This window comes from Corvus brachyrhynchos, unplaced genomic scaffold, assembly GCF_000691975.1.
Source record: "Corvus brachyrhynchos isolate BGI_N302 unplaced genomic scaffold, ASM69197v1 scaffold60, whole genome shotgun sequence".
Taxonomy (NCBI): Eukaryota; Metazoa; Chordata; class Aves; order Passeriformes; family Corvidae; genus Corvus; species Corvus brachyrhynchos.
Window position 1 is genome coordinate 421,429 of NW_008236767.1, and position 26,539 is coordinate 447,967.

Below are 26,539 nucleotides of genomic sequence, written 5' to 3' on the forward strand. Positions count from 1 at the left end.
CTATTTTACATTTGCAAGAAATAACTTCTTCTATTCAGTGGTCAAAACAGAATTTCAGCATTGCCAGGAGCAGTTTTGAATGATACATACTGTCAGTGTTTCTTGGCTATCAGTCTGATGTGAAAGAATAAAAAATACAAAAATAATGTTTCAATTCTGCAAACAAAAAAATAAAATTCCATCCAAAAAGAACAATTGAAAAATCGAAAACAAAAAGTGTTTTTAAATTGACTTTTTTTTTTAATGATGATTTATATGATTAAGCAAAAGTTCTGAAATAAGATAATTGGGTTCATAAAGGAATATGCATATTTTATATGCAAAACAATTAACTTTTTACTTAATCCAAAATCAAATTTCAGATTGTTGAGAATTTCCCAGAAAAGAGAAAATCCAGATATGATCCATTTAACACAGCCTGTCCCAGTCTGCCTCACTGACTCACTGCTGGGCATGTTGAGCTCAGCACCAAGATCTGAGTGACCATGGGGACATGCACGACTGGCTTTGGCAGCCCCAGCCAGCTGCAAGACAGCAAAGTACCCAGGCTAAGTGACACAGGGACGCAGCGTGCTGCAAAGCTGCTTACCCAGCAGGAGCATGGGACCTCACCCTGGCAGGGGCTGAGCAGCCACAGAGGTGCTGAGCCCTCTTTTCCCAGCTCAAGCCAAGCCCTGGGAGATGCCAAGCACCATGGAGGGCTCAGCAGGCTCAGAAGCACACCAGTGGTGTTGCACTTTCAGGGACAAAGTGTGCACCCCCCTCCCAGCTTCAGTGGAAGAGCAGAAGGTCACTCTGACTTTTTCTGGTCCATTAAGGAGTGGTTCAGGTGTCCCAAAGACAAAAGGAGGCGCTTATAACACCTCTGCTGCACAATAGAGAGCAAAGTGGGGAATCCCCTTTGATTTCTTTGTCCCCCACAAAACTGTGCTCCTGCCATCCAAAATGAGGCCACGAGAGAGCTGTGCAGAACATCCTCTCTCCCGGAGCTCCACTACCTGTTGTTTTGAGCAGCTCTCCAGTTTATCTGGCATTCTCCCTCTCCACTGTGTCAGCAAGAGCACAGCCCATTGGAAGGGAGAAGTATGGCATGAGGAGGCTTTGCAGATGGTAAAGGCAGAAAATCTTCTTCCTCTGCTTCAGATATTCTTGCGGCCTCATGAATAAAGCACTATTTTTTCCCCAAAATTAATATGATACCTCTTTAGCAACAACCCCATTCTGCTTTGACTGCTTCCCTTCTGTGAACAAGGTGCATGGAACTGACTTCTTTGTGCCTGGAAGTAAACAAATGGACTTCTAATTTAAACGAATAATTTCTTAAAGTCCATATTCTTTATGGTAATATTCATTAAGTTCTTCTATTATATAAGGTGCAAAGATCAAACTGGAAGTTGCACTCAAAGCAATGATAAGTTACCATTTTAATGATTCCTTATGTTGTGAGTAATTTATAAATCACTCGGTATCTTCTCAGCAAAGCTTGCCTTCTGTTTTTAAAATGTACCTTCTCGTATCCAACAAAGGGTTTCAGTGCAATAAGAATTTAGGTGTGTCTCCTAGCTTTTACCTGCAAGCAATAATGATGTTGTCAAGCGTTTCAGGTGAGACCAGCCCAGGATTTTGGGGTGGGGAAAGACACTCTGTTATACAGCATCTTCAGTTCTTCCCTCAGAGGGAGGCAGAGACACCTTGAAGGGCCGAGTATAAGGACATATACGGAGCGTCTTTCTAAATAGTCAAAAGAGCTGGGGGGGGGAGGGGTACAGGAACAGGCTTGTAACCACAACTCAGTTGGACTTGTTTCTGAGAAGTCAGATGCCATGGATTGGCTCCCTCACCGAACAGCTGCTTTTCTGTTCCTTTTGTTGGTAAGTCAGAATTTAAAATATTATTTGTAAATTCTGTGACTACAGTAGTTTGGTCTCAGCAGACGATTACATTTTACAGTGTAAACTATTCCCCAAAAATATCTTGTGAAATTTACCATAAAAATCAAAGCTCTGCTCATTCTAAACAGCCCCTCTGAACATTCTATAGAATTAAATTAGCTTTTCATTAAATACTGACAAATGTTTCTTTTTAGACTATTGGCAATCTGTTGATGTTCAAGATGTGACTTTCTATGTTTACGGTATGACTTTTCAGGCAAATGTTTTCTGTGGCTACTATTTAGGGGTCACAATTATTAATAAAATGCTCGTCATTACAAAAAATTTAATGTTTGGATACAATTTGGTTCTGTGTCTTTACTTTTTTATCAGTTGAGGAAATATCTTTTTCTAAAATATTCAAATCTCTTTTTTCTAAACTCGTTAGCAAGATTGTTTCAGAGCTGACCAAATCCTACAGCTATATTTGAGAGAAAAAAATGACAAAATTTAGTGAAGATCTCAGCTGAGAAAAAATCAAGACTTGGCCTATTATTTCACATTGCAAAGGGTTCCTGTGTTGTAGTGCATTAGTGTCTGAGCCGCCATGTGCTGAGCAAGTGACTGCATGATGAAAGTGTTACTCTTTGGGTTTGTTTTTCTCACTGTAAAAGGAAAGTTGTGGCTATGGTCAAGTGGCATAGTTGTTCGATGTGCTCATCAAGGCATGGAAATTACCCAGAAGGGACTTAAAAGGGCTATGGGTGCCCTACTGTTCCTGCAATCTGATTTTTGTGTGGATTAATTTTACTCATCTGTGCTGACCTTTTGAAATTAGGTAGAGGTTTAAGGCCCTGAAGATTGAGAAGAGTGAGATTTCTACTATAGTTATGCCCTGTGGTTTTCATGCAATTTTACATTTTACACAGTGTATTAGTAAGGGTAAATGTTTGTTAACTTCTCATTACTGACTTTTCTAGAAATGCTGTAGTCTGAGAAAAAGTTTGTGTTATAGAATAAGAAATCCTAAAACCATTTGGAAAATGCAATCCATTAATTTTAGGTGACAGGTCTGCAATCAGTAAAGTAGAACTAACACAGAGTAGCTGCCAAGCAAACAAGGGCAAAACTTGGCAAAAGCAAGCTATGGTTCGGATAAGTTTCTGCTTGTTCAAGGCAGCACAGAGGTGTCTGAGACTGGCCTGTTGCACACCACACTCACACTTCCGGATTTTCATGTAGCACTAGTAGCTACTCATTTTACTCAGTTACCTGGTGATGCACACTCCCAGTGTGTCGAGGTTCAAAAAGTTTGACTGTGTTGCATCTAAGATCTGTCCATTCAAAAGAGATTTTACTGCTTTACTCCTCTCAGCAACTCTGGAGCCATTTTCTTTTTCAGTGTATTATTGTTACAATTGTGAGTGATGGACGGTAGGTGTTGGGTGAGAAAAAAGGAGGGATTCTGAAAAATGCCATTGTGTTTTGATGACTATCAAATATTTGAACTTCTACAACCCAGAGGAAAGCCTTGTTCTTGTTATGCGTTGCTCTGCCCAGCAATGCTCATGATGGCCTGTGCAGCTTAATAGCATCTTTCAGCACTTTATAGAAAGGTGGCAGACAAACTGTAGAGATCATTAAATTATAATGATAATGTAGAGATATAAATTATAAATTTATGTATCCAGTGTTAGTGTATTCTGAGAAAGGATTTTGACTTTCAGCTTGACTAATCTTTCATGAAAATCACCTGTCTGAATGGTGCATCTTGTTAGTATATTGTTAATAAGTTGCATCAAATAAAATTACCATGAAGTTATACATATTTTAGCACACTACTGCATTGTCAAAAAAAAAAAAAAGGAAACTTACCAGCCCTGAAACAAATAATTTTCTCTATGGATTTCACCATTGGTGGGACTGATTCTGCAACCCTTGTTCATGTGACTTCAAAGGCATTATTCTCATGAGTAAGGGAGTTCTGTTTGTGATACCAGCACAGACATGTTTTATGGAAATAACCTGTTTGATCGGGTATGACTCTTCTCCTGCCAGCTATCATGTGACAGCCAATAATTTTAAATTCACCACATCTCTTATGCACTTTTGTCTGGATACATTTTCCCATGTGTTATCTATGCTTATTTTTTTCCCCCCCTGGTTGTTAGGCTATGGTTACGCATCATACTAATAACTTGGTTGCACATAAAAATAGTCAGGAGCTAAATCCTCTCCATGTATATTCATATGAAACATCTGCCAGAATTGAATCAGGAACCTATAGGTTCTTCTGCCAAAAATTTTATTGTAGAAATAGAAACTAAAGCAATTCCAGATGCAGGAATTATCACCTAAGACTAGGTACTTAAGCCTGTAGTTTTACATTCCTGAGTAAAATGGCCGTTAAGCAAACATGCATTTGCAGCCAGAACACTCAAAGTCATATCAGAATTCAGATTTTATTGGGGAGGTTTATTAAGGGCACTTAGCATGACTAATTTGAAAAACTCAAATTTTAATGATAATGGCATACACCCTATATTGAAATTACTTTTCTGTTCATTTTTCTAATGGTTAAGCTCAGTTACTCTATGGAAATGTATTGTATCTACATACAATAAAAGATAACAATAGGACAACAGAAACAATCTCAGTGGAATCTTTCCCAAAGTGTTCAGTTCTTTGAATAAACTTATTTTAAAATAAATCAAACTTCAAAGTATATTCTTCAGCCTGACACGAGTATTGTCATAATTCCTGAATAATTCCTCTCACAACTGTTGAAATAGTAATGGGTTCTCCATCCTGGGTGAAATTCAAAGTATTGCTAACACAGGAAACACCTTACCTCCTCTGAATCAGAAAACAAAAGGCCAGAAAAATCATCTAGAAAATCTTCCCCTTTAAATTGGATGAAGTACATTCATTAGTGACATATGAAAAGGCAAAGTATAGAAAAAGAAAATCGTGTTCAATTAAAAAGTGATCAAATTGGATAAACTACATTCATTAGTGACATATGAAAAGGCAAAGTACAGAAAAAGAAAACCATGTTTCAATTAAAAAGTGATCAAATTGCATATTTTTAAAATATGAGTGTTTGTCTTACATTTGAACTCTGCTTCTCATTATTTCATATGCATTGATGTATCACTTTTTAAAGAGATGTAGAATGAATAAAGGGAAGGGTTCATTATTGCAACCCTTTTCTAGTCAGGGCTGTGGATGAGTAAGAAAGATGTAAAAGTCCCAAAATGCTGACAGTACCAGAGCTACCACTGCAGCCTGATGACTAACACAATACGTGTGAGTTCTCAGCACTCCTCCCATCCAGGCCAACAACAATGCCACTGTTGACTTCAAAGAGAGAGAAGCAGATCCCATATGAATAATGCTGGGAAGATGTTAAAGGCGTGTTCAGTCATTTAGATTTGAGTAGGTGGAGGAGGGAGGATTCCATAATTACATATGATATTGCTTGGTACTCAATTAATGATTAGTTAATTCTTGTTTGTAAATTGCTTTGAAGGTGCGAAGAACCATACACATCCTATGGCCCTAATTCTGTCTCCAGGTACATCAGAATAAATCCAGAATAACTCCAGTGTGGCTCTAAGTTGCCACTTTGGACACAAGGTCCAGGTATCACTACAATAAAAGACAAGCTTTCAGACAGACACTGTACAAATGACAGAAACCACAGACTTGTTTCCTGCCTGCACATCTCCCAACCCAAAAGAGAAACAGCTTGTGCAACCAGCCTCTAGATTCTCTGCAGCTTCCTTTTTTCACAGTCTCTCAGAGACTAACAGGACAGCAAATCTTGGTATCATTCTGACCAGCTTGCCTACCCCAAGGTCCTCAGGATGCACCCCACACATTCCAGTGGCTCCTATTGCTTTAATTATTGTTTATCCCTGTGTCTATGGAAAGTACTGTACTTGGATACTGGTTTAGAAGGGAATTTTTTTAACTACCTAGAAATTTGCTGGAGTTAGCTGCTAGGAGACAGAACTTATCTTCTGGAAATAGCACTAGAAAAAAAATATTTGCATCCCAGAAAAAATATTAGAAATAGACAACTGGGTTAGGGGAAGCCTTCTAACTGCTGGTGACAGTGAAGAACTGGAAGGCATTAGCTGGGGAGGCAGAGGAACATCTATCCCTGGATCAAGTTGGATAAATGCAATTTCAAAATTGTTCAGGTAAACTAGACATCTTTGTCTGATGTCTGCCTGCCCTCCTTCCTATACAACAGCCATAACAGAGAGACATATCAAACACAGACATCAAGCTCATCAGATCAGCCATTTCAAATAATAACACAAACTGTACTAAGGACTCTGAATTCAGGATCTTCCATTACCAACAAATAGCAGAATGGGGTTTTCCTTAGCTATCACAGGACAACTGTGGAAATACAGGGACTAAATTTACAATCCACAGCATCACCAATGGAGAAATTCCTGACATTCCCATTACAGGTGCTCAAAAACAAAGGATGAGACTGCAGTGTAAAATATGTATTTTTCACTGCTTGAAAACAGAACTCCCTATAGGCTGGAATCAAGAGGTTTATGAATATTCATGTCCTTAAGTAATAGAATTCTTTACAGGCATAATTCTTATTTCAGAAAAACTCAGAATAGTTTTTCAGAGTATGAGAGTGATGTGGTTGGGTGTGAGGTATTAGTCTCACTGTTAAGTAACAGGGTAGGCCATAGGACACAGACAGCAGACAAGATTCACTAACATTGCACTGGCAGGTGTATACCCATACTTTGCCAGGTCAAGACAATTGTGTGCATGCCAGAAGGGATTTCAGCCTAAGGGTGGAGAGGATTTCATTGTGCTCACCAAAGGAGGCCCTGCCTGTGGGATAGACTGATAAGAGATGTTCGATTAGTGTTATTTCTGGTGGACCTCATCACTCAGGTTCTCTAGTGTAGTCTGCCCCTTTGACTCTTCCATGTTCCCCAGGCTCCAAGGGGGATTATAAAAGAAGAGGACTGAGCTCCCACTGGGGCAAACAAACCCTGCTGTTCACATGGAGTCTGATATTGTCCCTTCTGAGATGAGGAATGGCTGCACATGAATTTGAATCCTATTCTGAAGCTGAAGATTTAAATAGTCATAAACTCAATGTCAATTAGAGGATGCATTGATGCTTTTAGCACAACATGAACATATTGTAGTGATTTTCCTGCAGAGTACTTTTCTTAACCATTTATGTCAATAGCTTGCTCAAACAAACAAGGAAAAAATCCTTACTCTGTGGAGTCCAATAAATTTCAAGCTATATGCACATCAAATGGGCAAATCCACAGTCTAAACTCCTTCATTCAGAAGCAGATTAGGGCATCTGTTGTAGGCCACGGTTTCAGGGAATGTTTTGGGCAAAACCAAATCATTGGAAACATTGTTTTGTAAATGACAGATGGTAAACTCTTGCAGCATAAAGGTAAATGGGGAAAAGAGAGAGAGAGGAAGGAGGTGAAACTGCTGTTCATTCTTCTGTTGCATGTAAGAAGTTGTCTTAACATGAAGTAAGTGGAAAACATTCTGTGTCCATGTTCCAGCCTTGCCAGTAAAACTCAATAAATTTGAAGTGAGGAAAGTCCCCATGATGTAATGATAGGATAAAAGATTGTCACCGATTTTATCCAAGTGTAACTGACATAAAACCCCACAGATAAAACATATCAGATAAAAAGCAGCCAAACCAAACCAAAATAAAAATCTATTGGAAATTATAAGGAAGTGAAATACTCATATCTGCAGCCGTTAAAATTTGTTTAGAAAAGAGAAACACTGCAATACTTTTTGAGGCACCTGGATATTTTGTTTCTTCCAATGATGAATGAAACAAGCAGCCAGTCCTGCAAATCCCACATTCTTCACCCTTTATTGTCTGAAGAAAGCAGAAGAAGATCTTAAACCCGAAAGAGATGCTCTGAAGAAGTACATTCACCAAGCAAACTTCATTTTCACACCCTATTTAGGAATAAAGTTAATTAAACTGTGCCTTCTTTTAAATTGTGCTAATCAAGAAATTGAGGCTTCTCTCATTTAAATTTTAATTTTAAAGTAATTACATACTGCATCTGATCCTGCCACCTTTATTTACTCAAGACTAGTTGCATAGTTAGGTCTCAAATCAAAATCTACTGTACTCCAGGGAAATCTGCCTGAAAACTGCAGGTGGGTTTCCATCTTACATTAAATCTCTTCAATCTCACTGGGAAGTTCCAAGAATACATTTTCATTCTTTTTGGTTAAATTACACAATTAAGTACTCCAGGTTTATTGTGGACTTAGTAAATAAGAAAAAAAATAACAAAAAAAGAATAAATTATTTAGGATAAATACTTCTCTAGTTTCCTAGACAGTTTGGTAACAACTCTTGCAACCACTTCCCTCTTCAGCTAAGGTGTTAAAAATCTGTGTGAAAGCTTTATTTTGATGAAGGTATAGCTTGAAAACTTCTCTGGTGTACCCATTCAAACTCAAAGTTCTGTCTTGAAAGACAGAATGGATTTTGAAGGTCTTAACTGTCAAGGAATTCAAGTGCTGGATATAGAAATAATTGAATTTCACCAAGTCATTTGTGGAAATCTTGTAGCTAATGTCTAGATAAGCTATTGCAATAGGCTTGAAGAAAAGTACTGCTCCAGGCCTGCAGTATAGCAATGTCTTACAGTTGGGTTTTGCTTGCTGCATTTTGCCTTGCATTTTTACATGACAATCTTATTATTGTTCTTGCAGGTACTCTTGGATTTCAGCACAGGATTTCATGTAGAGGTAATACATATTGCTTGAGAAACTGTTTTTCTGATTAATTTAAATGTAACAATGAAAAAAATCATTTGGAAAATACTGAACTAAGATGCTTCTGAACCTGAAGATTGAAAACATATTTAAATATTAAACAGCTGCAGGTAATAACCTGCTCACCCTCTCAAGAGAAACTCACCTAAATCTAAATGAGTATCTCATACAAATGAGTAATTTTAAAATAAACATGTACAGTCATAGAGTTTGGGACTCGCAGACGTAAAAAAGCACATGGTCTACAAAAATCTCTTTTCTCCTTACTGTTGCAAATTATAATTGTCTGTACTTATTTAAAATGGATTGAGGTCATATGATACTGGAACTCTCTGTCAAAGGTAAAAGAATGGGATGAAAACGGAACGGCAAGATGGAAAACCTTTAGAAGACAAAAACGTGAGTGGATCAAATTTGCTGCAGCTTGTAGAGAAGGAGAAGATAATTCCAAGAGGAATCCAATTGCCAGAGTAAGTAGAAAAAAATCCACAAGTATTCACTGACAAGGAAGTCCTTCCGAAGACAGGCTGATAAAAGCAGAGGGATGTAAAAATATATATGCTTAGAGTAGTCAAAGCAAGGAATGTAGAATAAAAGAAAGATGATGCAATATTACCAGCTCTGCTGAGACAGTCTCATAAAGTGAAGCTGTGTGGCTGCTGAGTAGTGACCAGAGGCTTCCTAGAACATTGCCATGAGTCTACTCCCCAGGCAGCTCTAACCAGTGTCTTTGTTCTAGATCATGACATTTTTCTTCTCTCTCTCTCCTCCTGAAAAACCCCTGAGCAGAAGTTCAAAGATAGTACATGACTTGTGGGAAACAGAAAAAAGAAAATATCCTTCTGTTTGCTCACCGTGACCATGCCCTTACGGAGGTCCAACCACAGTGTGACGCCCTTGGAGATTTCTCTCTCCACCTCCCTGACAGATTTAGGAGAAATAGAAAGCCTACCCAGCCCTTAAGGGGAGATGGATCTCTAGGTTAACGTTTTGTAAAAGACCCTTCTATTGATTCCGTGTCAACTTGTAATAAATGGTTGAGAAACTGAAGTTATATAGAATTTTTTACAGGAACTAAGAATAGGAGAAAAAACCCTGCAGGTGTCCTCAGTAAACTGGTATAAATTATTATTGTCTGTTACTGCAGATCCGATCAGATTGTGAAGAAGACAATCCAATCACATACAGCATCTCTGGAGTTGGAATTGATCGTGCACCATATGGAATATTTGTTGTTAACCCAAGAACAGGAGAAATTAATATAACATCAATAGTGGATAGAGAAATAACACCAGTTTTTGTTGTAAGTACTGTCTTTTTTTTTTTACCTTTATAATTATGGATCCAGGCTGGGGCAAAGAGAGCAAAAGACAGAAAATTCGTTTGTTTCAGATTGCTACTTTGCTTACTTACCTTTTGGTTTTAAAACAAGTAAATCTTTTTATTTAGATACGTTGCTTTGCTAAACACTCAGTGACGGGTGTAGATTTGGAACCACCTCTCGAACTTCGAGTCAGAGTTCTGGATATAAATGATAATGCTCCTGTATTTGCACAAACTGTATTTACAGGATCTGTTGAAGAGAGCAGCATGGACAGTAAGTAACTATGTTATGCCTTTTACAATATTGCTAGTGAACCTCACAGAATACAGTTAATATAAACCTGGGGTGCTCTTTCTGCTTTTCTTAGGCAATGACATATATTGGTCAGGGCCACTGCAGAGGAGGGAGCAGCACATGCTTCTGCAAGTGCTCTTTGAGCCAGGGCCTGAGCTAATTGCTATAAATTAAACAGCAATGCTTCCTTCTCCCTTTCCTCCCACACGAGTGTTGAATGTTCCAGTTTCTAACCATACCATCATGCAAATTCCTTCAGATGTGAAAATGTAAAATAAATTATTTCATTCCTTCTCATTAGAATAAAAATATCATTACACTTATTTCCTTTGAGGGTATGTAAAACACATTTTTCCCCATTTTTCTCTTTCAAATATTTGTACTTGCAGCCTCTGTGTTTGTAGTTGCAGAGGATTATTACTAAATAATTCCATACTTAAACTATTAAAATGGCTCTTTTTTGCCAAAAGTACAGCAATCAACATTAGACATGCAAATAGCACTGAGGCAATGGTGCCTAACACTCATTTTCTTCTTTCTAGAAATTCTCATTTAAAGCTATGGAAATTTCTTATAGTAATGTCTACAAGCTCAGTACTTGCTGTATTTTCATATTCCCTATGGTGATTTAAAGAAGTTCAGTGAACATCTGCATTCCTTCTGACCTTGATTTTTAGTTCATTTAAAATCATTAACATTGTCAGAATCAGTATTACAAAACTAAACTTCTGGTTTTCTTTGTAAATGTCAAGGATTGGATAGTCTTCTATCATTTTCACACACTAAATTTTAGCACTGTCTTGATGAGTTGTTTGCAGGAACTCAAGAGATTTTCTATTGGGTTTTTTCTATTATTATTTTTTTTTTTTTTTAGACACACTGGTGATGAAAATCATTGCAACAGATGCAGATGAACCTAACCACTTGAATTCTAAAATTGCCTTCAAGATAGAGAGTCAGGAACCTTCTGGTCCACCCATGTTCATTATGAATAAATACACAGGAGAACTCCATCTTGCAAATTATCTTGACAGAGAGGTAACATTTCCCCTTCCAAAGCTAAATAATGGTGATGTAAATGTGCCATGAGAGTGAGAAAAAAAATAGAAGAGAAAGGTTGTGGTTTTTACAAATATTAATGGAGAAATGCATGGTTTCAATGTGTTACAATAAAATGTCTAAGTCAAAGTCCTACATTAGGAAATAGTAGCAAGCATGAGTTATTTATAAGATGCACAGATGGTCTTCTAACATACCCATTTCTCTTTTTGTGACAGCAACATAGTAGCTACACTCTTGTTGTGAAGGCATCAGACCGGGATGGGGCTGCAGATGGAATGTCATCCGTTTGTAGCTGTAACGTGAAAGTTATTGATGTTAACGACAACTTTCCAACTCTTGCTCAAAGCTCTGTAAGTTTCCAATAACAAAAGCAGCAACACTGATTTAAAACCCTGTTTAAAAGCCCCGTTGATAACAGGGCCCTTACTAACCCATAGAGAACTTTCACAATTACATGGTCCACTGGAATAACATGGTTGTTCCCTTGAAGCAAGCTCAAAATACAATCCATGACTTGTGCACCAATTCTGGTAACATACACATAGGTTATTTTTGTATTCAGAGATGTCAATCCAGACACTGTCAGGACTGACTTCTTTGTATTCAGAGAAATCCTGTCATTCAGGTGCCCAGACCCCTGCAATACGGCCAGATTATGTACATTAACCCAATTTTTGGAAGATCATTTCTTATGGAAAGCACAAATCCTTTTACTCTATGATGCCTCTGCCTTTGAGCTGATACAGTTTTTCAAATCTGTAACAATAATCACAATTTGCCCAGAAGACTTTTTTTTTATTGTATTGGCATGGACTGTGCTTTTGAAAGAACAGCTTTCAAAAGAACCTCTTCAGACAGCTGTGTTTTCCTCACATTATATATATATTAATATTTGCTAATAGGTATTTATCTGTCATTTCAGTTTTCAGCAAGTATTTCAGAAAATTCACTAAGTTCAGAACTGCTACGAATACAAGCTCTGGATGCTGACGAAGAGTTTACAGACAATTGGTTAGCAGAGTTTTTCTTTATATCCGGTAATGAAGATAACTGTTTTGAAATTGTTACAGATCGAGCTACAAATCAAGGAATCCTTAGAGTAATTAAGGTATGGAAAAATACTGTGATTCAGCTCTTGAAACAGTCATCTTAAAATTTTAATTAATTGTAACAGAATTAAACAGGCAGTAAAAACACTGTCACTCAACCACTTAAAATAAAAAATATTTTTAAAATATTAAAGGAGCTTTTATGTACTATCTAGATCTCTGTGGTTTACCTTTTAGGAGCTGGATTTTGAACATATCCGAACTCACTCACTGATGATTGGTGTCAGGAACGTAGCTGCCTTCCACCATTCTGTTGCACATGAGTACCAAATATTTGGAACACCCCTCACAGTAGAAGTGAAAAATTTGATTGAACCACCAAAATTTCATCCATCTTCAGTTGTGTTTTCCCTGGCAGAAGGTGCAAGAGCAAATTATGTTGTAGGAACGTACACAGCCATGGATGAGGACACTAGAACTATTGCATCAAATGTTGTGTAAGCTCTGCTCTGCTTAACTTCCTGGATGGAATAATTCTTTTGAGATTTCAATAGGATGAGGAATAGGTATTTTAAAGGATGCTTTAAAAAACAATGTTTATTGATTAGCAATAGAAAAAATAGCAATAGAATAGCATTATATGGTATCATATTATATATTATATAGTATTATATTCTATATTATTATAGAATAGTAAATAGCCCATTTTTTGTGCTATAATTGCTTTTCTTTCCTGACTACTTTCCTTAGCCTTATGTACAAGACAAAGAAAATATCATTTCTCTAACAGGCTGTAACTCGAATAAATTAGAACAGGGGGGGTTTCTTACTCAGCCTGTGTTTTCTTGAAACTTTTGCTACAAATAGGGAATTCTTTAGCATCTTGAAAAAAGCAGGCAAAAAATCCCAATAATGGTCAATATTATCCAATCAGAATAGAAGATGTCACTACCAGTTCATTCTACAGTTAAAAAAATATTTACACTTATTTCTCTTGAAATCAATGATAATAAGTGGGACCATAATTTGCTTTACAGTGTATGTAGAAATAAATACAGCCTATTTAAAAATATTTGAAAAAAAATTCATAAAACAGAGAAATGTGTCAGCAAATACAAATGTATAGTGTTACAGGAAGGGCTGTGGATTGAAACATTGATGTCAACAATGGTTCTAGTTAAGGTTTATAGGATCAAAAAAAATTTTACTTTTGGACTATGATGCCACTTTCAAACTAAAATGGGCTTCTATGCATTTGCTTTATTCCTAATTACTTTTCTAGTCTACATCTTTTGGAGTCTGTGTGGATTTTGCTTGAACTGGGTGAAATGCAATAGGACTTAGCATAGCCTAAAGAAAAGTGTTCCAAAGTGCCAAGTTTCATCTGCAATATAAATATGTAACACCTATATTCATAGCATAATGCTGAGTATTTTCACTTCACCAAACACAGATATAGTATAGGACGTGATCCAGCTGCCTGGTTCAGAATCAATCAAAACACTGGTGAAATCACACTGAACAAAGTTATTAACCGGGATTCAGTCTATGTAGTCAATGGGCAGTACCAAGCAGAGGTCCTGGCTATCACCCGAGGTAAGAAAAGAGATTAAGTTTTGCAAAATAAACTCTTTCTGTTCCAGATTTCTCTCAGTGTTTTTCCTGTTTCTAGTTTTCCAACCCTAACTGCATTATTTATAGTGTCAGTATTCCCTCCTGACCACAAATATCTTATTTTTACAGGGGTTCCTCGATACACTGCTACTGGCACAGTTGTGCTTTCAATAGATGGCATCAATGCCAACTGCCCAACTATTAATACTGAAATGAGGAAAGTATGTATGCATTCCCCATCGGTGATTATCTCAGCAAAGCATAGGGATGGTGATCTCTATGCTACTCCCTTTACGTTCAGCATACATGGTGAACCTCAGACTACATGGATTATCAGGAGAATAAATGGTAAATTAACCTACATTTTATAACAGAATAAATCACAGGAACAAGCTCTTATCTAAGATATCTGACTAGGATGTTATTTTATTAAAAAACAAAACACTTACTAGAATCTATTCAAATCTCAGTTAAATATGAATCTAAGAAGTTACTCCAAATTCGAACATATGCATGCATACATATATCTACAAATCATATTACAACTAGAATCAGAATTATTACATGTGTTATCATTTAAAGGAAACTGAAAAATTACTGATAAAAATAGAGCAGCAAATCTGTACTTTGAGTATAACTATGACAAGAGCCTTTACTGGTCTAAACATAATGAGGTAAATCAAAAGGAGTAATTTGATACTTTTTTATTTCTATGTTATCTAAAAAATCGTAAGCATACGAAAAAACTCTCACATTTGTGTTAGAATATGAAGTGTATAGTTAGCAGAGCTTTACTTTTATGAGAGGCATATGAAAATGGCAAATTAAGATTACAACTTTCGTAATTTATTGTAGCAATCACACCTACTCGTATTTTAAAGAAAATTGGTTTAGTCAGTGTCCAGTGAAGCTATGCCAGTTTCCTTCAATCGGACATGACAAACTAATGAGTTCATCAAATCTCATGCATTACTAATTGACAGAATTTGCATAACTTACTGTTTACATAGAAGACTACATGAAATGGCAAATATCAGAATTGCGAGTATTCTTGAGTCTCCTACCTGTCCTCAACAGCTGCAAATATGTAGTTTTAAATATTCTAAACCTACTGAAAAACTTTTTGAAAAACATATATGAGCTCCTTGAGAGAGGAAAAAGAAATGCATAAAACTTTCAACTTTTATATTTACCATCGTGCAAATAAAATTCAGGAAAAGCAGCAGTGGAAATAAAAAATTTCACTTTCCCCTTTTGTATTTCTCAAGTGTAAAAGTGATAACTAGACTGATTTGGCTCAGGTTTTCCACAAAAAAACCCAGGCATAGATGACTATCATATGTTTCAGCTTTGCATAAGTACTCTAGATGCATAAGTAATTGAGGTGCTTAGAAAGGGAACAGTTTGTTTCATTCTGTTCTATGAATATAACACACAAGTAGTATAGATTTGTAGAACATTTAAGTCAATACATTCATCTAAATATTTTTCTCTTCTTTTTTTTTCCCCCTCCAAGATTCCTCTGCAGAACTAGTGGGCCAGAACATAGACTTTTACCTTTATAGGATCTATGTCGTTGTGAGAGATAACCAAGGCCGACGCTGCGCTAGACCACATATCATTCCTGTGCAAGCTTGCCAGTGTGATAGCCGGAATTACTGCACCAGTGGGGCCACAAGAATAATTATCATCGGTGGTGGTGGCGCTGGTGGTGGCGCTGGTGGTGGCGCTGGTGGTGCTGCTGGTGGTGGTGGTGGTGGCACTGGTGGAGGAGGCCGGGAAGAGGGAGGACAACAAGGTGGTGGTGATTATGGTGGTCAGACTAGACCTGGAGGAGATTTTGAGGACCACACAGACTGGCAGGGTTATACTGATGGATACGATGGAGGTGAGGAAGGATATACTGCCTCCACTGATGACGGCTATGCTGGAAATGAAAATTATGGCAGAGACTACCAATCAAATACCACACTTAGCGGTGCTGCCATTGGCCTGATGTTTCTCGGTGGATTAATATTTGTTTGTAAGTATAAAATTAAGAAAACAATTTTATTACTTTTCTAAATAGTGTAAATAGAATTTTTAATTCGTCTAAAGACGAATTTTTAATTTGTCTAAAATGAGGTTGCTTTTTCAGTTGACTGTTAATCCATGGGCTTGTATTGGCCATTTGACAGAGAAAAAAATGGTCTTTTAAATTAAAAGAATTTCTATATATTTTATGTTATACATACCTACATTTTTCATTCAAAATTAACCATTTCCTTTCTAAGACCTGTTATCGAATTCTTAGACAGAGCTATCCTGTCACTTACATTTTGCAGTTTGTACTTCCATTACACTACTAGAAGAAATGTGCAACTATCAGCTCCAAATTGGGTATGAAAGGATCTAAAGAACAAGATTCCTTTGAACTCAAAGCCAGATTTCAGTAGTGGAACAGTAAATCATCTCAGATTTTGAAACTTTTGGCTACTCCTTCCAAACATTGCATCTAATAAAAAACAAGTCGCATTTATGATAACAGGATCAAAACAGAACATTAATTCATTTGTCCTAGCATTCATAAAGAATTATGAGCTTCATGGATTCAAGTTAGAATTTATATAAGCAATTATTTCTCAGACCACCACAATCATAGGTGATCAACCTTCTTTCATGGCCTGGGCATCAAGTAATCAACATCCAAAATTTCCCATTGAAGAAATACTGACTACAAAACTTGAGGAAACTGAGGGGTTTTCCACTGATTTTTTGAGGAGGGGTGTTTTGTTTGGGTTTTGATCTTTGTTTAGTAGGAACAAACAAACACAAAATCTTGAGGCTTCAAAAGGCTGTTCAGTTTGTAGACCCCAGATGGTTTATCTTACAGGACAGACTGTCTCTGCCTTTGGAAATCTCCCCTGGTAGCCTGGAGTAAATATGTCCTTAGTCATGCAGCATGAGGCAGCACTTTGTACATGGTATAGCCCCTTCCCATTTTCATTTCACTTTGATGTTCAAGTAATCAGAGGGCTGGAGCAACTCTCCTATGAAGACAGGCTGAGAGAGTTGGGACTGTTCGGCCTGGAGAAGAGAAGGTTCCAAAGGAAACCTTAGGGCAGCCTTCCAGTACCTAAAGGGGGACTGAAAAAGACCTGGAGAGGGACTTTTTACAAGGGCAGGTAGTGCCAGGACAAGGAGCAATGGATTTAAACTGAAAGAGAGTAAGTTTAGGAAGAAATTCTTTACTGTGAGGGTGATGAGACAGGGGCACATATTGCCCAGAGAAGTTGTGGATGCCCTATGCCTGGAAGCGTTCAAGGCTGGGCTGGATGGGTCTTTGAGCAACCTGGTAAGCGGAAAGTGTCACTGTCCATGGCAGAGAGGTTGGAACGAAATGGTGTTTAAGATTCCTTCCAACCCAAGCCATTCTATGATTCTATGAATTAATATTGCATTGCCTTTCTAAAATAAGCAGTGTTTTTGATGCTGGCCATTACAGCATTCTGCAATTTCCAGCACTGAGTTCTTTAAACTACTAAGTATAATACCGCACTCTGGGAAACCTGACTCACTCTACATAAACATTTGGTGAAACTAGGGCTTGGGATTTGCCCCTACTGCTTTTTCAAATCAAACATTATGCATACGTGATGTGAAAATTGCAACTGGAGCCTTAGCCAAAGATCACTGTAGTGGGTGGATTCTCCACTGATTCGCATATTTCTGTTATTACTAACGTGTATTACTTTTCAATTACTATACTTGAAGAGACAAATGTATGCTTATATATCAGGGAAGAATAGCACTGAATGCTATACATAGCAAGACTTGTCCTGTTTGTTTAATTTTCATATGTACGCAATTTATATTGGTTCAGCTGAGATAGATCAAAGTCTATTCCCAGGTGCACAAGCATAAATTTGGAGTAACAGCCCCACCCTCCCCTGTGTTGCTCTGCTATAACTAAAGGTACAAATTATTCTGAATTTCTAAATACATGCATCCCCATAAGCAGCTAATGATTCTGAAAGCCAGACTTACAGGCTGCTTGGTTAGAAACATTTTAAAGCCATATTTTCAAAAGTTCATCAGCACCTGCCCTCTGGGGAAAGCAGCTATTTCTGTACTAAATAAGATGTACTAAATCCTTGTTTCCTGTTCCTTTCCTGTTAAGTGATACCAATTTTGATGTCAATGAGCGACTGTTGTGGCTGTGGACCTGGCGCTGCAGGTGGAGTTGGAACTGGATTTGAACCTGTACCTGAATGCACAGAAGGGGCAATTCATCCATGGGGAATAGAAGGTGCACAGCCTGAAGACAGGGTCAGTACATCCCATGTTTCTAAAATCAGAAGAAATTCATATTTAGAGAGAAGGCTGCATTTGACTATAGTAGCACTGTGTCATCTAAAACAAGTCTAGCATTGTCAATAATTGCCAGGCAGATATGACAGGTGATTCTTAATTACATTCGCTGATGGAGTTTATGTGTTTAAAGTTGTGCTCAGTTAGCTTGGCACAACAGCTTGGTGTTACTATTCCTTATGTTCACTTACAATGAAACAATAACTAACAAGCTTCTTCAGCGCAAGTTTAGGAGAAGGGAACGCAAATCATCTTCACTGATCATTGTTCGTGTTGACAAGGAAAAACCTTGTAGTCTCTTTTTTTGTTTCGTTTTGTTTGTTAATGGAGATGGTGATAATGAATAACTGTCAGTAACAGTTTGGACTGCTAATTCCTTAACATAATTCACAAAGTCTTGTTCTTCATATGGGAATTTCAAGGTAATCATTCAAGGAGTCAAAATGTTGTTTTCCAGGATGTCTCGCACATTCTTGCCCCAACAACAGCAGCAGGAGGTGATTTTGGTGAACCTTCTGGTAAGCAGATCCTTAAATCTTTTATTTTATGCTGTCATAAATCTATCTTTCAGAACCCCATGCCTTCTGATCCATGAAGTCCTTTGGTTTCCTAACTATAACCCAACTCTTCCAATCTTACATCTGCACATAGTCAAACTAATGCTGGTAGGACCTCCAGTATGAATTAAGAATCTGGGGTTTGAGCTTTTGAGCAGATTCATTTCAGCAAACTACACTTACTTTGAAATATCTGCCAAGGCTTTCAAATCCCAGGCATTTTTTTTTTATCAGTGCAGCTACTGAATGGAGGGTCTTTTCAAGACACCAGAAATCAATCTTGAGCCAGAATAAGAATATTTCTTTCATAACTTGGGTAAAAGGTTCAGTTCTTCCCAGATTCCAGGCTCTGCTTCCCATAAGGGAGCACGTCAAATAGCTAGTTAATTACTGACTGTCTAGGTGTGTTAACCTAGACAAGCTGGAACATAGCACAGTAAATTTATGCTTCTGAGATAAAGTTCCTCTAGGAAGTCAGTGATCATAGTGAATAAGTCAAGCTGTGCAGTGCCACTTTCTCCCCCATTCCTTACTTCAGAAGAGGAAGGAAGCATGCTGGCACAGATCCATTTTCACTAGCTTCTGACAGGAAGAAATGTTACTCTGCGAGACAGCTTCTCTGCTGACTATTATACAAAAATGTTCTCATATTTCTCATTTCATAAAAAGGAAAAAAATATATAATTTAGCCTGTTTCCTAGTGTAACCATAGTCAAGGTTACTGTACGCAATTCTTTTATTATAATATGTACTGATAATTAAGAAAACTATTTCCTTATTATCATGTATTAAAAAAATCTGGAGAAGATAAAATCCTGTAAGTATTACTTTATAACTTATTGTAAAGACCATTTTCATTCTGGATTTTAAACTGGTGGTTATTATGATCCATTGTTGTTCTCCCCTAAAAATCTCACTACTAGAAAATGTGAAAGGAGTTACAAAACTCTTTATTTTCTAGGATTTACAAAACTCTTTATTTTCTAAGTGTGTAAGGGAAAAAAATTTCTATGCTTATGTGATCATAAATATACATTTATGTATTTTCATAAATATCCATAATTATCTGATTTTCTAACACAAATCCCATGACAGCATATATATACACTAGACAGAATAATCTTTCCAGCCAATAATAGAAGTAAATCACTGATTTTCTAAAACACATGTGCACATGCTGCCTAGCCAGGAATAAAATCAAAGGCTTAGGTATCTGTTAATATGTATGTAATTATTACTGCAGTTTAAATGTTTGGTACCTATGCACGTACCTGTGACTGAAATTGATTTAAAATACCATCAGAAACTCAGTAGTTTCCTTACAGCATTTATAAAAGCAACTGAAAAATTGTGTGTACATTTTCACAAAGCACAGGAAGGATAACTTTTTCTGTTTTCAGAAATATATAATAACACATATGGAGGAGGAGGAGTAGTAGCTTCTGGTGTTGAAGAAACTACAGGGGTTGGCTACGGCACTGGTACAGGCTACGGAACAGCTGGAGGAATTTCTGGAACAGGGGAAGCAAAAGGGTCAATTGGAGGAACAATAAAAGAGTATCGAGAAGGAGGAGTGAACATGGCCTTCTTAGACAACTATTTCTCTGAGGTAATTAGTTGTTTTCTTTGAGTTACATCTGTGAGCATACTTTCTGTTATATTCTCCTCCACAGGTTACATGGTGGAAATCCAAATTAATTCTACTCAAATCGAAACTTCCATTATATAATTCTGCTGTGAGAGCAAAGTTGACCACACTGACAGGAAAAGTTACAACACTAGTAGTAGTACTGTCTTAGAGCTGCTGCCATAGTAGATTGATTACTCAACAGTCTTATTGTAAAATTTTTTAAAATTACAAATTTTGTAAAATTTGTACACTGCAGGTATGAGTAGGAAGCAATTAAATGATTTCAGCTTCATAAGTAGCAACCAAATTTATGTATTTTCCACCTGTTTCAGTGTATAAATATATAATATCTTCGTGAAATTGTTCCCTCCTACTTCCTGTACAGCTTGTTTGATGAAGTCATTTTAATCCTTAAAGAACTTTAAACATCCATTCTTCCTTATTTTTATTGCCCTTTCTGCTCCCTAAAAGACTTGTGAACTGCCAGTGACACCGATATGCAGTTTTTTCAATTGGCAACACCTTAATTAGCCTTTACATATGGGATTAAAAAAATAGTATGGAATTTACATGATTAATGGTTTCATGGGCTATATTTTTATTCATATGCATGAACTGTGAGGCATAAATATTATAATTGCCTGTCACCAAAATACCAATTAAGATAGAAGGATTGCTATATTTCAAAATCTAAATAAGGTTTAGTAGAGGAGAGAACAGAGCAGTCTGTTCTCTCCTCCACTGACATCCTGAGCATGGATTTCTCCCAGACTGCAATCTTCCTGCCTTCGCCTGGAGCCCTATGTATTAATTGTCTGCTGGCCATAGGCCTCCACATATTACTCCTGTTATCCTCCTGGACCATCTCAATCCCCAAACTCTCTGACTCTCCCTCCCAGGCCTCCCCTTCCACCCTTTCCTGCTTCCTTCAACCTCATGCTGCACTTGTTTTAAATTCTCCTCTTTCCTGCCTGATCTCTCTGTAATGACCACTCCAGGATCCCCAACATCATCTCCAGCTGGCGATTTCCTTCTTCCTCAAAATGGACTACCCTCTGCATTCACCAAGTCTCCCTCACTGTTACCATCTTCCATCCCATCTCCTCAATCCTGGTCTCTCCACTGCTCCCCTCGCCACCCTGCTCCACTCCTCTTCCTACCATTTTGTTCAGAAACTGCTCCCCAAAGAAGGCATCTCTTTGCCTGTCCCTTTTGCCCCACAGACAGAACCACTGATGACAGACCAAATTTGAGATGCTACATGCTGGCAGAAACAAGAATAAAACACAGTAATATTTTAATGAAGTTATTTCAAGGTTAAAAAATGTTGATGGTATAGTCTGTCCTGTTGATGTCCTATGTTTCAAGTCAGCTGGGCCTTACTGTGGTTAGGGAAACTTTACTGTGGTTTGAGTATTCATGGTTAAAAACCTGACAAAATGAATTCTGTTCTTCTGTTCTTTTTTTTTTTCTTTTCTTTTTTTGTTTTTGCAAACTACAGAAAGCATTTGTGTATGCAGATGAAGATGAAGGTCGACCAGCAAATGACTGCCTATTAATTTATGATCATGAAGGAGTTGGTACTCCTGTTGGCTCCGTGGGTTGCTGCAGCTTTATTGGAGAAGATACAGATGAAACATATTTGGATACATTAGGACCAAAATTTAAGACCCTAGCAGAGATCTGTCTGGGCAAAGAGATTGAACCTTTCCCTGATGTCAACCCACCCTGGCCAGGCGTCAACGTTGCCTTCCCCAGCCCTGAGAGTGATCTAAACCTCCCGCCACCTGGTACCACCATCGTTGTCAATGGAAGTGCACCTATGCCTGCCCCAGTTGGCACTACAACAGTTGTTACCGAAAACACCTACACATCTGGTGCAACCATACAGCCCCCAAGGCCTATGCCGGATCCCTTGCTCCACGGCAACATGACAGTGACCGAGACCTACACCTCCAGCTCCCCCTCTTTTTCCGTTGACCCTCTGCGCGCATCCAACGTCGTTGTGACAGAGAGGGTTGTCGGGCCTGCGTCTGCCTCTGATTTGCGTGGCATGCTAGATATCCCCGATCTCACAGAAGGCTCCAACGTTATCGTCACAGAAAGAGTCATTGCACCTAACTCACGACTTCCGGCATCTCTCAGCATTCCTGATTTGGTAGATGGGTCAAACGTGGTAGTGACAGAAAGGGTGTTCAGGCCTGCCTCCGGAATGCCGGGCAGCCTAATAAATATTCCCTCAGAGTTATCGAATGCCCACAATGTGGTGGTCACCGAGAGAGTAGTGTCAGGGTCTGGGATGAGCAGCCTGGGAGGAACAGGTCTAGGGGGAGCAAATCTGGGCAGCCTGAGCAGCACGGGTCAGATGCTCAGTGCTGACTGTCACCTTGGCCAGGGAATGGGCACAGCGTCTCCAGGCACCTCCCGGAGGCGAGTGACAAAGTACAGCACCGTGCAGTACTCCAGTCAGTAAGGCCTCTGAAATCGCCATTTGCACCGACACTCATTAGCTGCCACCCATCAAGAATATTGTTATTATTTATAACTAAGAAATAGCGCTAAAATTTCAGGGATTCCTACGTATGTGAGGATCTCCGAAGGGTGCCCCATTTTGAGGTCAAGTAGAAGTTAGCTTTAAATTTATTTCTTTCTCTCCACCTAGCACTGCAAGTGTATAAACAGACTCTAGTATTTTTGGAGAGATTTCTGATGACCGAGGAGAGCAGTGAGAGGGGATCCTTGCGTGCACACAGTTCCAGCATGAATTAATGTTGTACAAAAGCATGTTAAAATACTGTGCAGCTGAGCGATCTCTCACAATGAGCAGATTTTGGTTAATAGCCCCTCACTGACAAGAGAGGAAAAGAATGTAGTTAATAATCAGTCAACTCAAGACTAAATAAGCACTTTCAAATGCATCATTTTACTTTGCATGTAATTCAAGAAGCGCTACAAAACAGCACTTTCAACCATTTCTCCCATCACCAACAATAGTTATAAATAATAATTATATAAACATAATACACTTCCATTGCTTTCTGAAGTTCTCAGTAAACAAACACTCTGCCACAGCCTGCCATGCTGTTACTGTCATGGTGAGGAGCATGACCAGCGATTCGTCACAGCTGGTGCTGCCACGTTGACACTGTCACCCAGGAAGATGTTGGCTTCATCCTTTCTCCATTGCTTACAGCTTTGCTTAAATCTAAAAGGACTTCAATGACAACCAGGAACTCTTAGTCAGATTTTTGTGCCAAACTATGACTCCCATTTAAATTGCCAGTGTCAGGTTATATTAAGAGGGCTATAATACACCATGCCAATTCTCATTTCAAATACTGATAAGAAAAGAAAATCTTAGAAGCTTTGTGATATGAAGAGGCAATAGCAAGTATTGTATTACTGACACTGGTAGCTGAAGTCTTCCTGAAAAGAAAAAAACACTTGGAAGCAATATAGATTTGCTAATAAGCAAATGTAGAGAATTTTTATTTCATATGTCAATGTATTTTGCATTGATATTTTGAAAGTTTATTTGAATGTATTAATTGAAAAAGTCTTTATGAGTCTATAAACTTAATTAAATCTGGCTTTTATTTTCCAACAAAAACAGCTCTACTTGACTCTGTTACTCTAATAATACCTTAACGTGTCTTAAAATATGATCTGAAGGAACAAAATACTGAAATATAACTTCTATCTCATTTTACTTCTGTATCATATGTATAGTAACCATAGCATAACCAATATTGCTTCAGTGTAAATAAAATAGAGTTATAGGGAGGGACTAGTTTTTTTTTGCTAGACCACCAAATCAGTAGTTTTCCCGCAAATTTTGCTTCTTTGGCTTTGACAGACAGGTTAGTGAAAAGTTTAAGAGTTGTCTGTGAACCTTCCACTCTATAAAATGGAAAAGAAACTTTCAATTGTGTATCCAGACTAACTTACCTCAGAAGAAATGGGTGACAGGTTTCTGAGTCTGATATCAAGAAAAGGTTTTTTTAAAGATGTCTTTGGAAATGCAGCTAGATCTGCTGTCAACAACAGCCTGCAGTGCCTCCTGAGTCAATGTCACTGCCATTAACATGAGTAATCCCCAGGAGTCATGACCAAATCCAAGGCTACCTCCAGAAAAGGTCCTTTCCATAGCTTCAGGTTCTTTTCTACAGCAGCTGAGCATGCCAGATGCTCTCCCCATAAAATCTGATGTATTGCTGGTTTTGCTTCTTTCTGTAGCCTTGATTATCTTAAGTGTCACTAAAATTGCGTTGACTTCAAAGGGATTAGTCTTTCCTATAAGTTATGTACCAACTGTAATTATGGTTCCTGGAACCGTTCTTTAAAGAAGGAAAATAGGTACTAATATATAAAGCTGTATCCTTTCATATGTGGAGAATTTGTGCAGAAATTCACTAAAATGCTGACAAACTCCCTTTTATTTTGCTAACCATCTGTTTACATTAAAAAAACCAAATATTTTAAATATATATGACTATCTGGATATATAAATAGCCTATGCAATATAGCCAAAGCCCACAAAAAAATACTTTAATGTAAAAAAAAAAAATAAGTCTTGTGTAAATATTTCTATAATCATCTTAAGAAAATCAGAAATATTTTTCTGAATTGTGTTCAAAGTAATGAAACTAATCTTCAGGAGCATGTGCTGAATTCCTTGAACAGGAATGCTGTGTGAAGTGTGAGTGTCTGAACTATGGTCTCTTGCATGTCTAGAAATAGGGGAAGAATGAATAGAAAAAAAACTAGGGAAATAGAAAACTAATAGAAAAATAGAGAAAAAAATGTTGTTTCAAAGGACATTTTGGTTATGTGGTGGTTGTCTACTCATAGTACTATCTTTTACCAACTTTTTAATTATCAATTATTATGTAATACAATTTCTTTAAATATTTCTAGCATCTTTTAATATTGGTTTCTCACATCAAACAGCAACTGCATTATCCCTCAATGCATTTCCAGTGCACTTCTGAATATTAATTCCTATTGATGTGTAATTTTTACAAACTTCCTAAAAATTGTTTTCTTTGTGAATTGAGGATTTTTTTAGGTTACTACAAATTGTGGAAGAAAAAAATGTATTTGAAGATGTGAACAAATACTTGGTTCATTAAAATTTCTGTGCAAATTCTTTTTCCAGCCTTATTGGTAAAAAAAATAACATATAGTTTAATTTTGACCAGCAGAAATTAGTTTTGTTTCTTTTCTTCCAGTAGTAGTTTAGAAGCCTGTTTGCTGTCTTACCTTTAATCATATTGTTTAATAATGAAGTAGGAATGGTTTTCAGGGAAGAAAGACTGTAGTGATATCAATTCTGCTCTAAACCATTCAAGAAAAATGTTCTTACTCAAGAGTCAGCAGCATGCAACACCAAGTGTATCGCTTTCTTTTGTTTTTTTAACTCGAGTTAATTTGGGAGTAGGATCCTACAGTTTTAAACGGGCTCTTTGAGACCTTAGCACAATGACAAGTATACTGACATGGAAGAAAACAGAGCCACAAGCTGAGGGTCTCGTTAGATTTCTATCTTAGGAACACTGTCTCAATTTGAACCGCAAGTTTCAATACTTTTTGCTCTGTCCTAAGTCTGTGGTAATAAATAACACTTTTAAACTGTTGTGAGCAGCGCTTACTATGCACAATATGAAAAGACCACACAATCTAAGCAACAATTTTTTTAAAACTCTGCTGTTTTGCTTGAATTAACTTAACTGCATAATTCAAATCCTCCACACTATTGAGTCACCAAATGCATCATTTTAATTTCATTTAAAATATAAGTAATATTACTGTGGGCTTGTGTTTTCATAAATAAAAATATTAGAGATTTGTTTGTAATAATTTCTGAATGGCACTGAAAAAATACAATAAATGATCATTTGGAACATCATGTTTTACATAGAGTGGCTCGGGATATTTTTTTTCCATTTATCAGCAGG

General features: G+C 37.5%; 1 protein-coding gene across 1 annotated transcript; it reads left to right on the forward strand.

Moving 5' to 3' along the window:
* The first annotated feature begins 1,660 nt into the window (after positions 1-1,660).
* On the forward strand, positions 1,661-26,497 carry LOC103625474 (desmoglein-1-like). The gene is made up of 16 exons (XM_008644900.2): positions 1,661-1,871; positions 8,640-8,675; positions 9,044-9,172; positions 9,850-10,005; positions 10,152-10,299; positions 11,195-11,358; positions 11,598-11,732; positions 12,305-12,490; positions 12,669-12,928; positions 13,885-14,027; positions 14,175-14,393; positions 15,562-16,068; positions 18,205-18,353; positions 18,853-18,913; positions 20,353-20,561; positions 22,084-26,497. Exons 1-16 carry the CDS (start codon positions 1,824-1,826, stop codon positions 23,053-23,055), a joined length of 3,522 nt encoding a protein of 1,173 aa, XP_008643122.1. The 5' UTR covers positions 1,661-1,823; the 3' UTR covers positions 23,056-26,497.
* Positions 26,498-26,539: the final 42 nt, after the last annotated feature.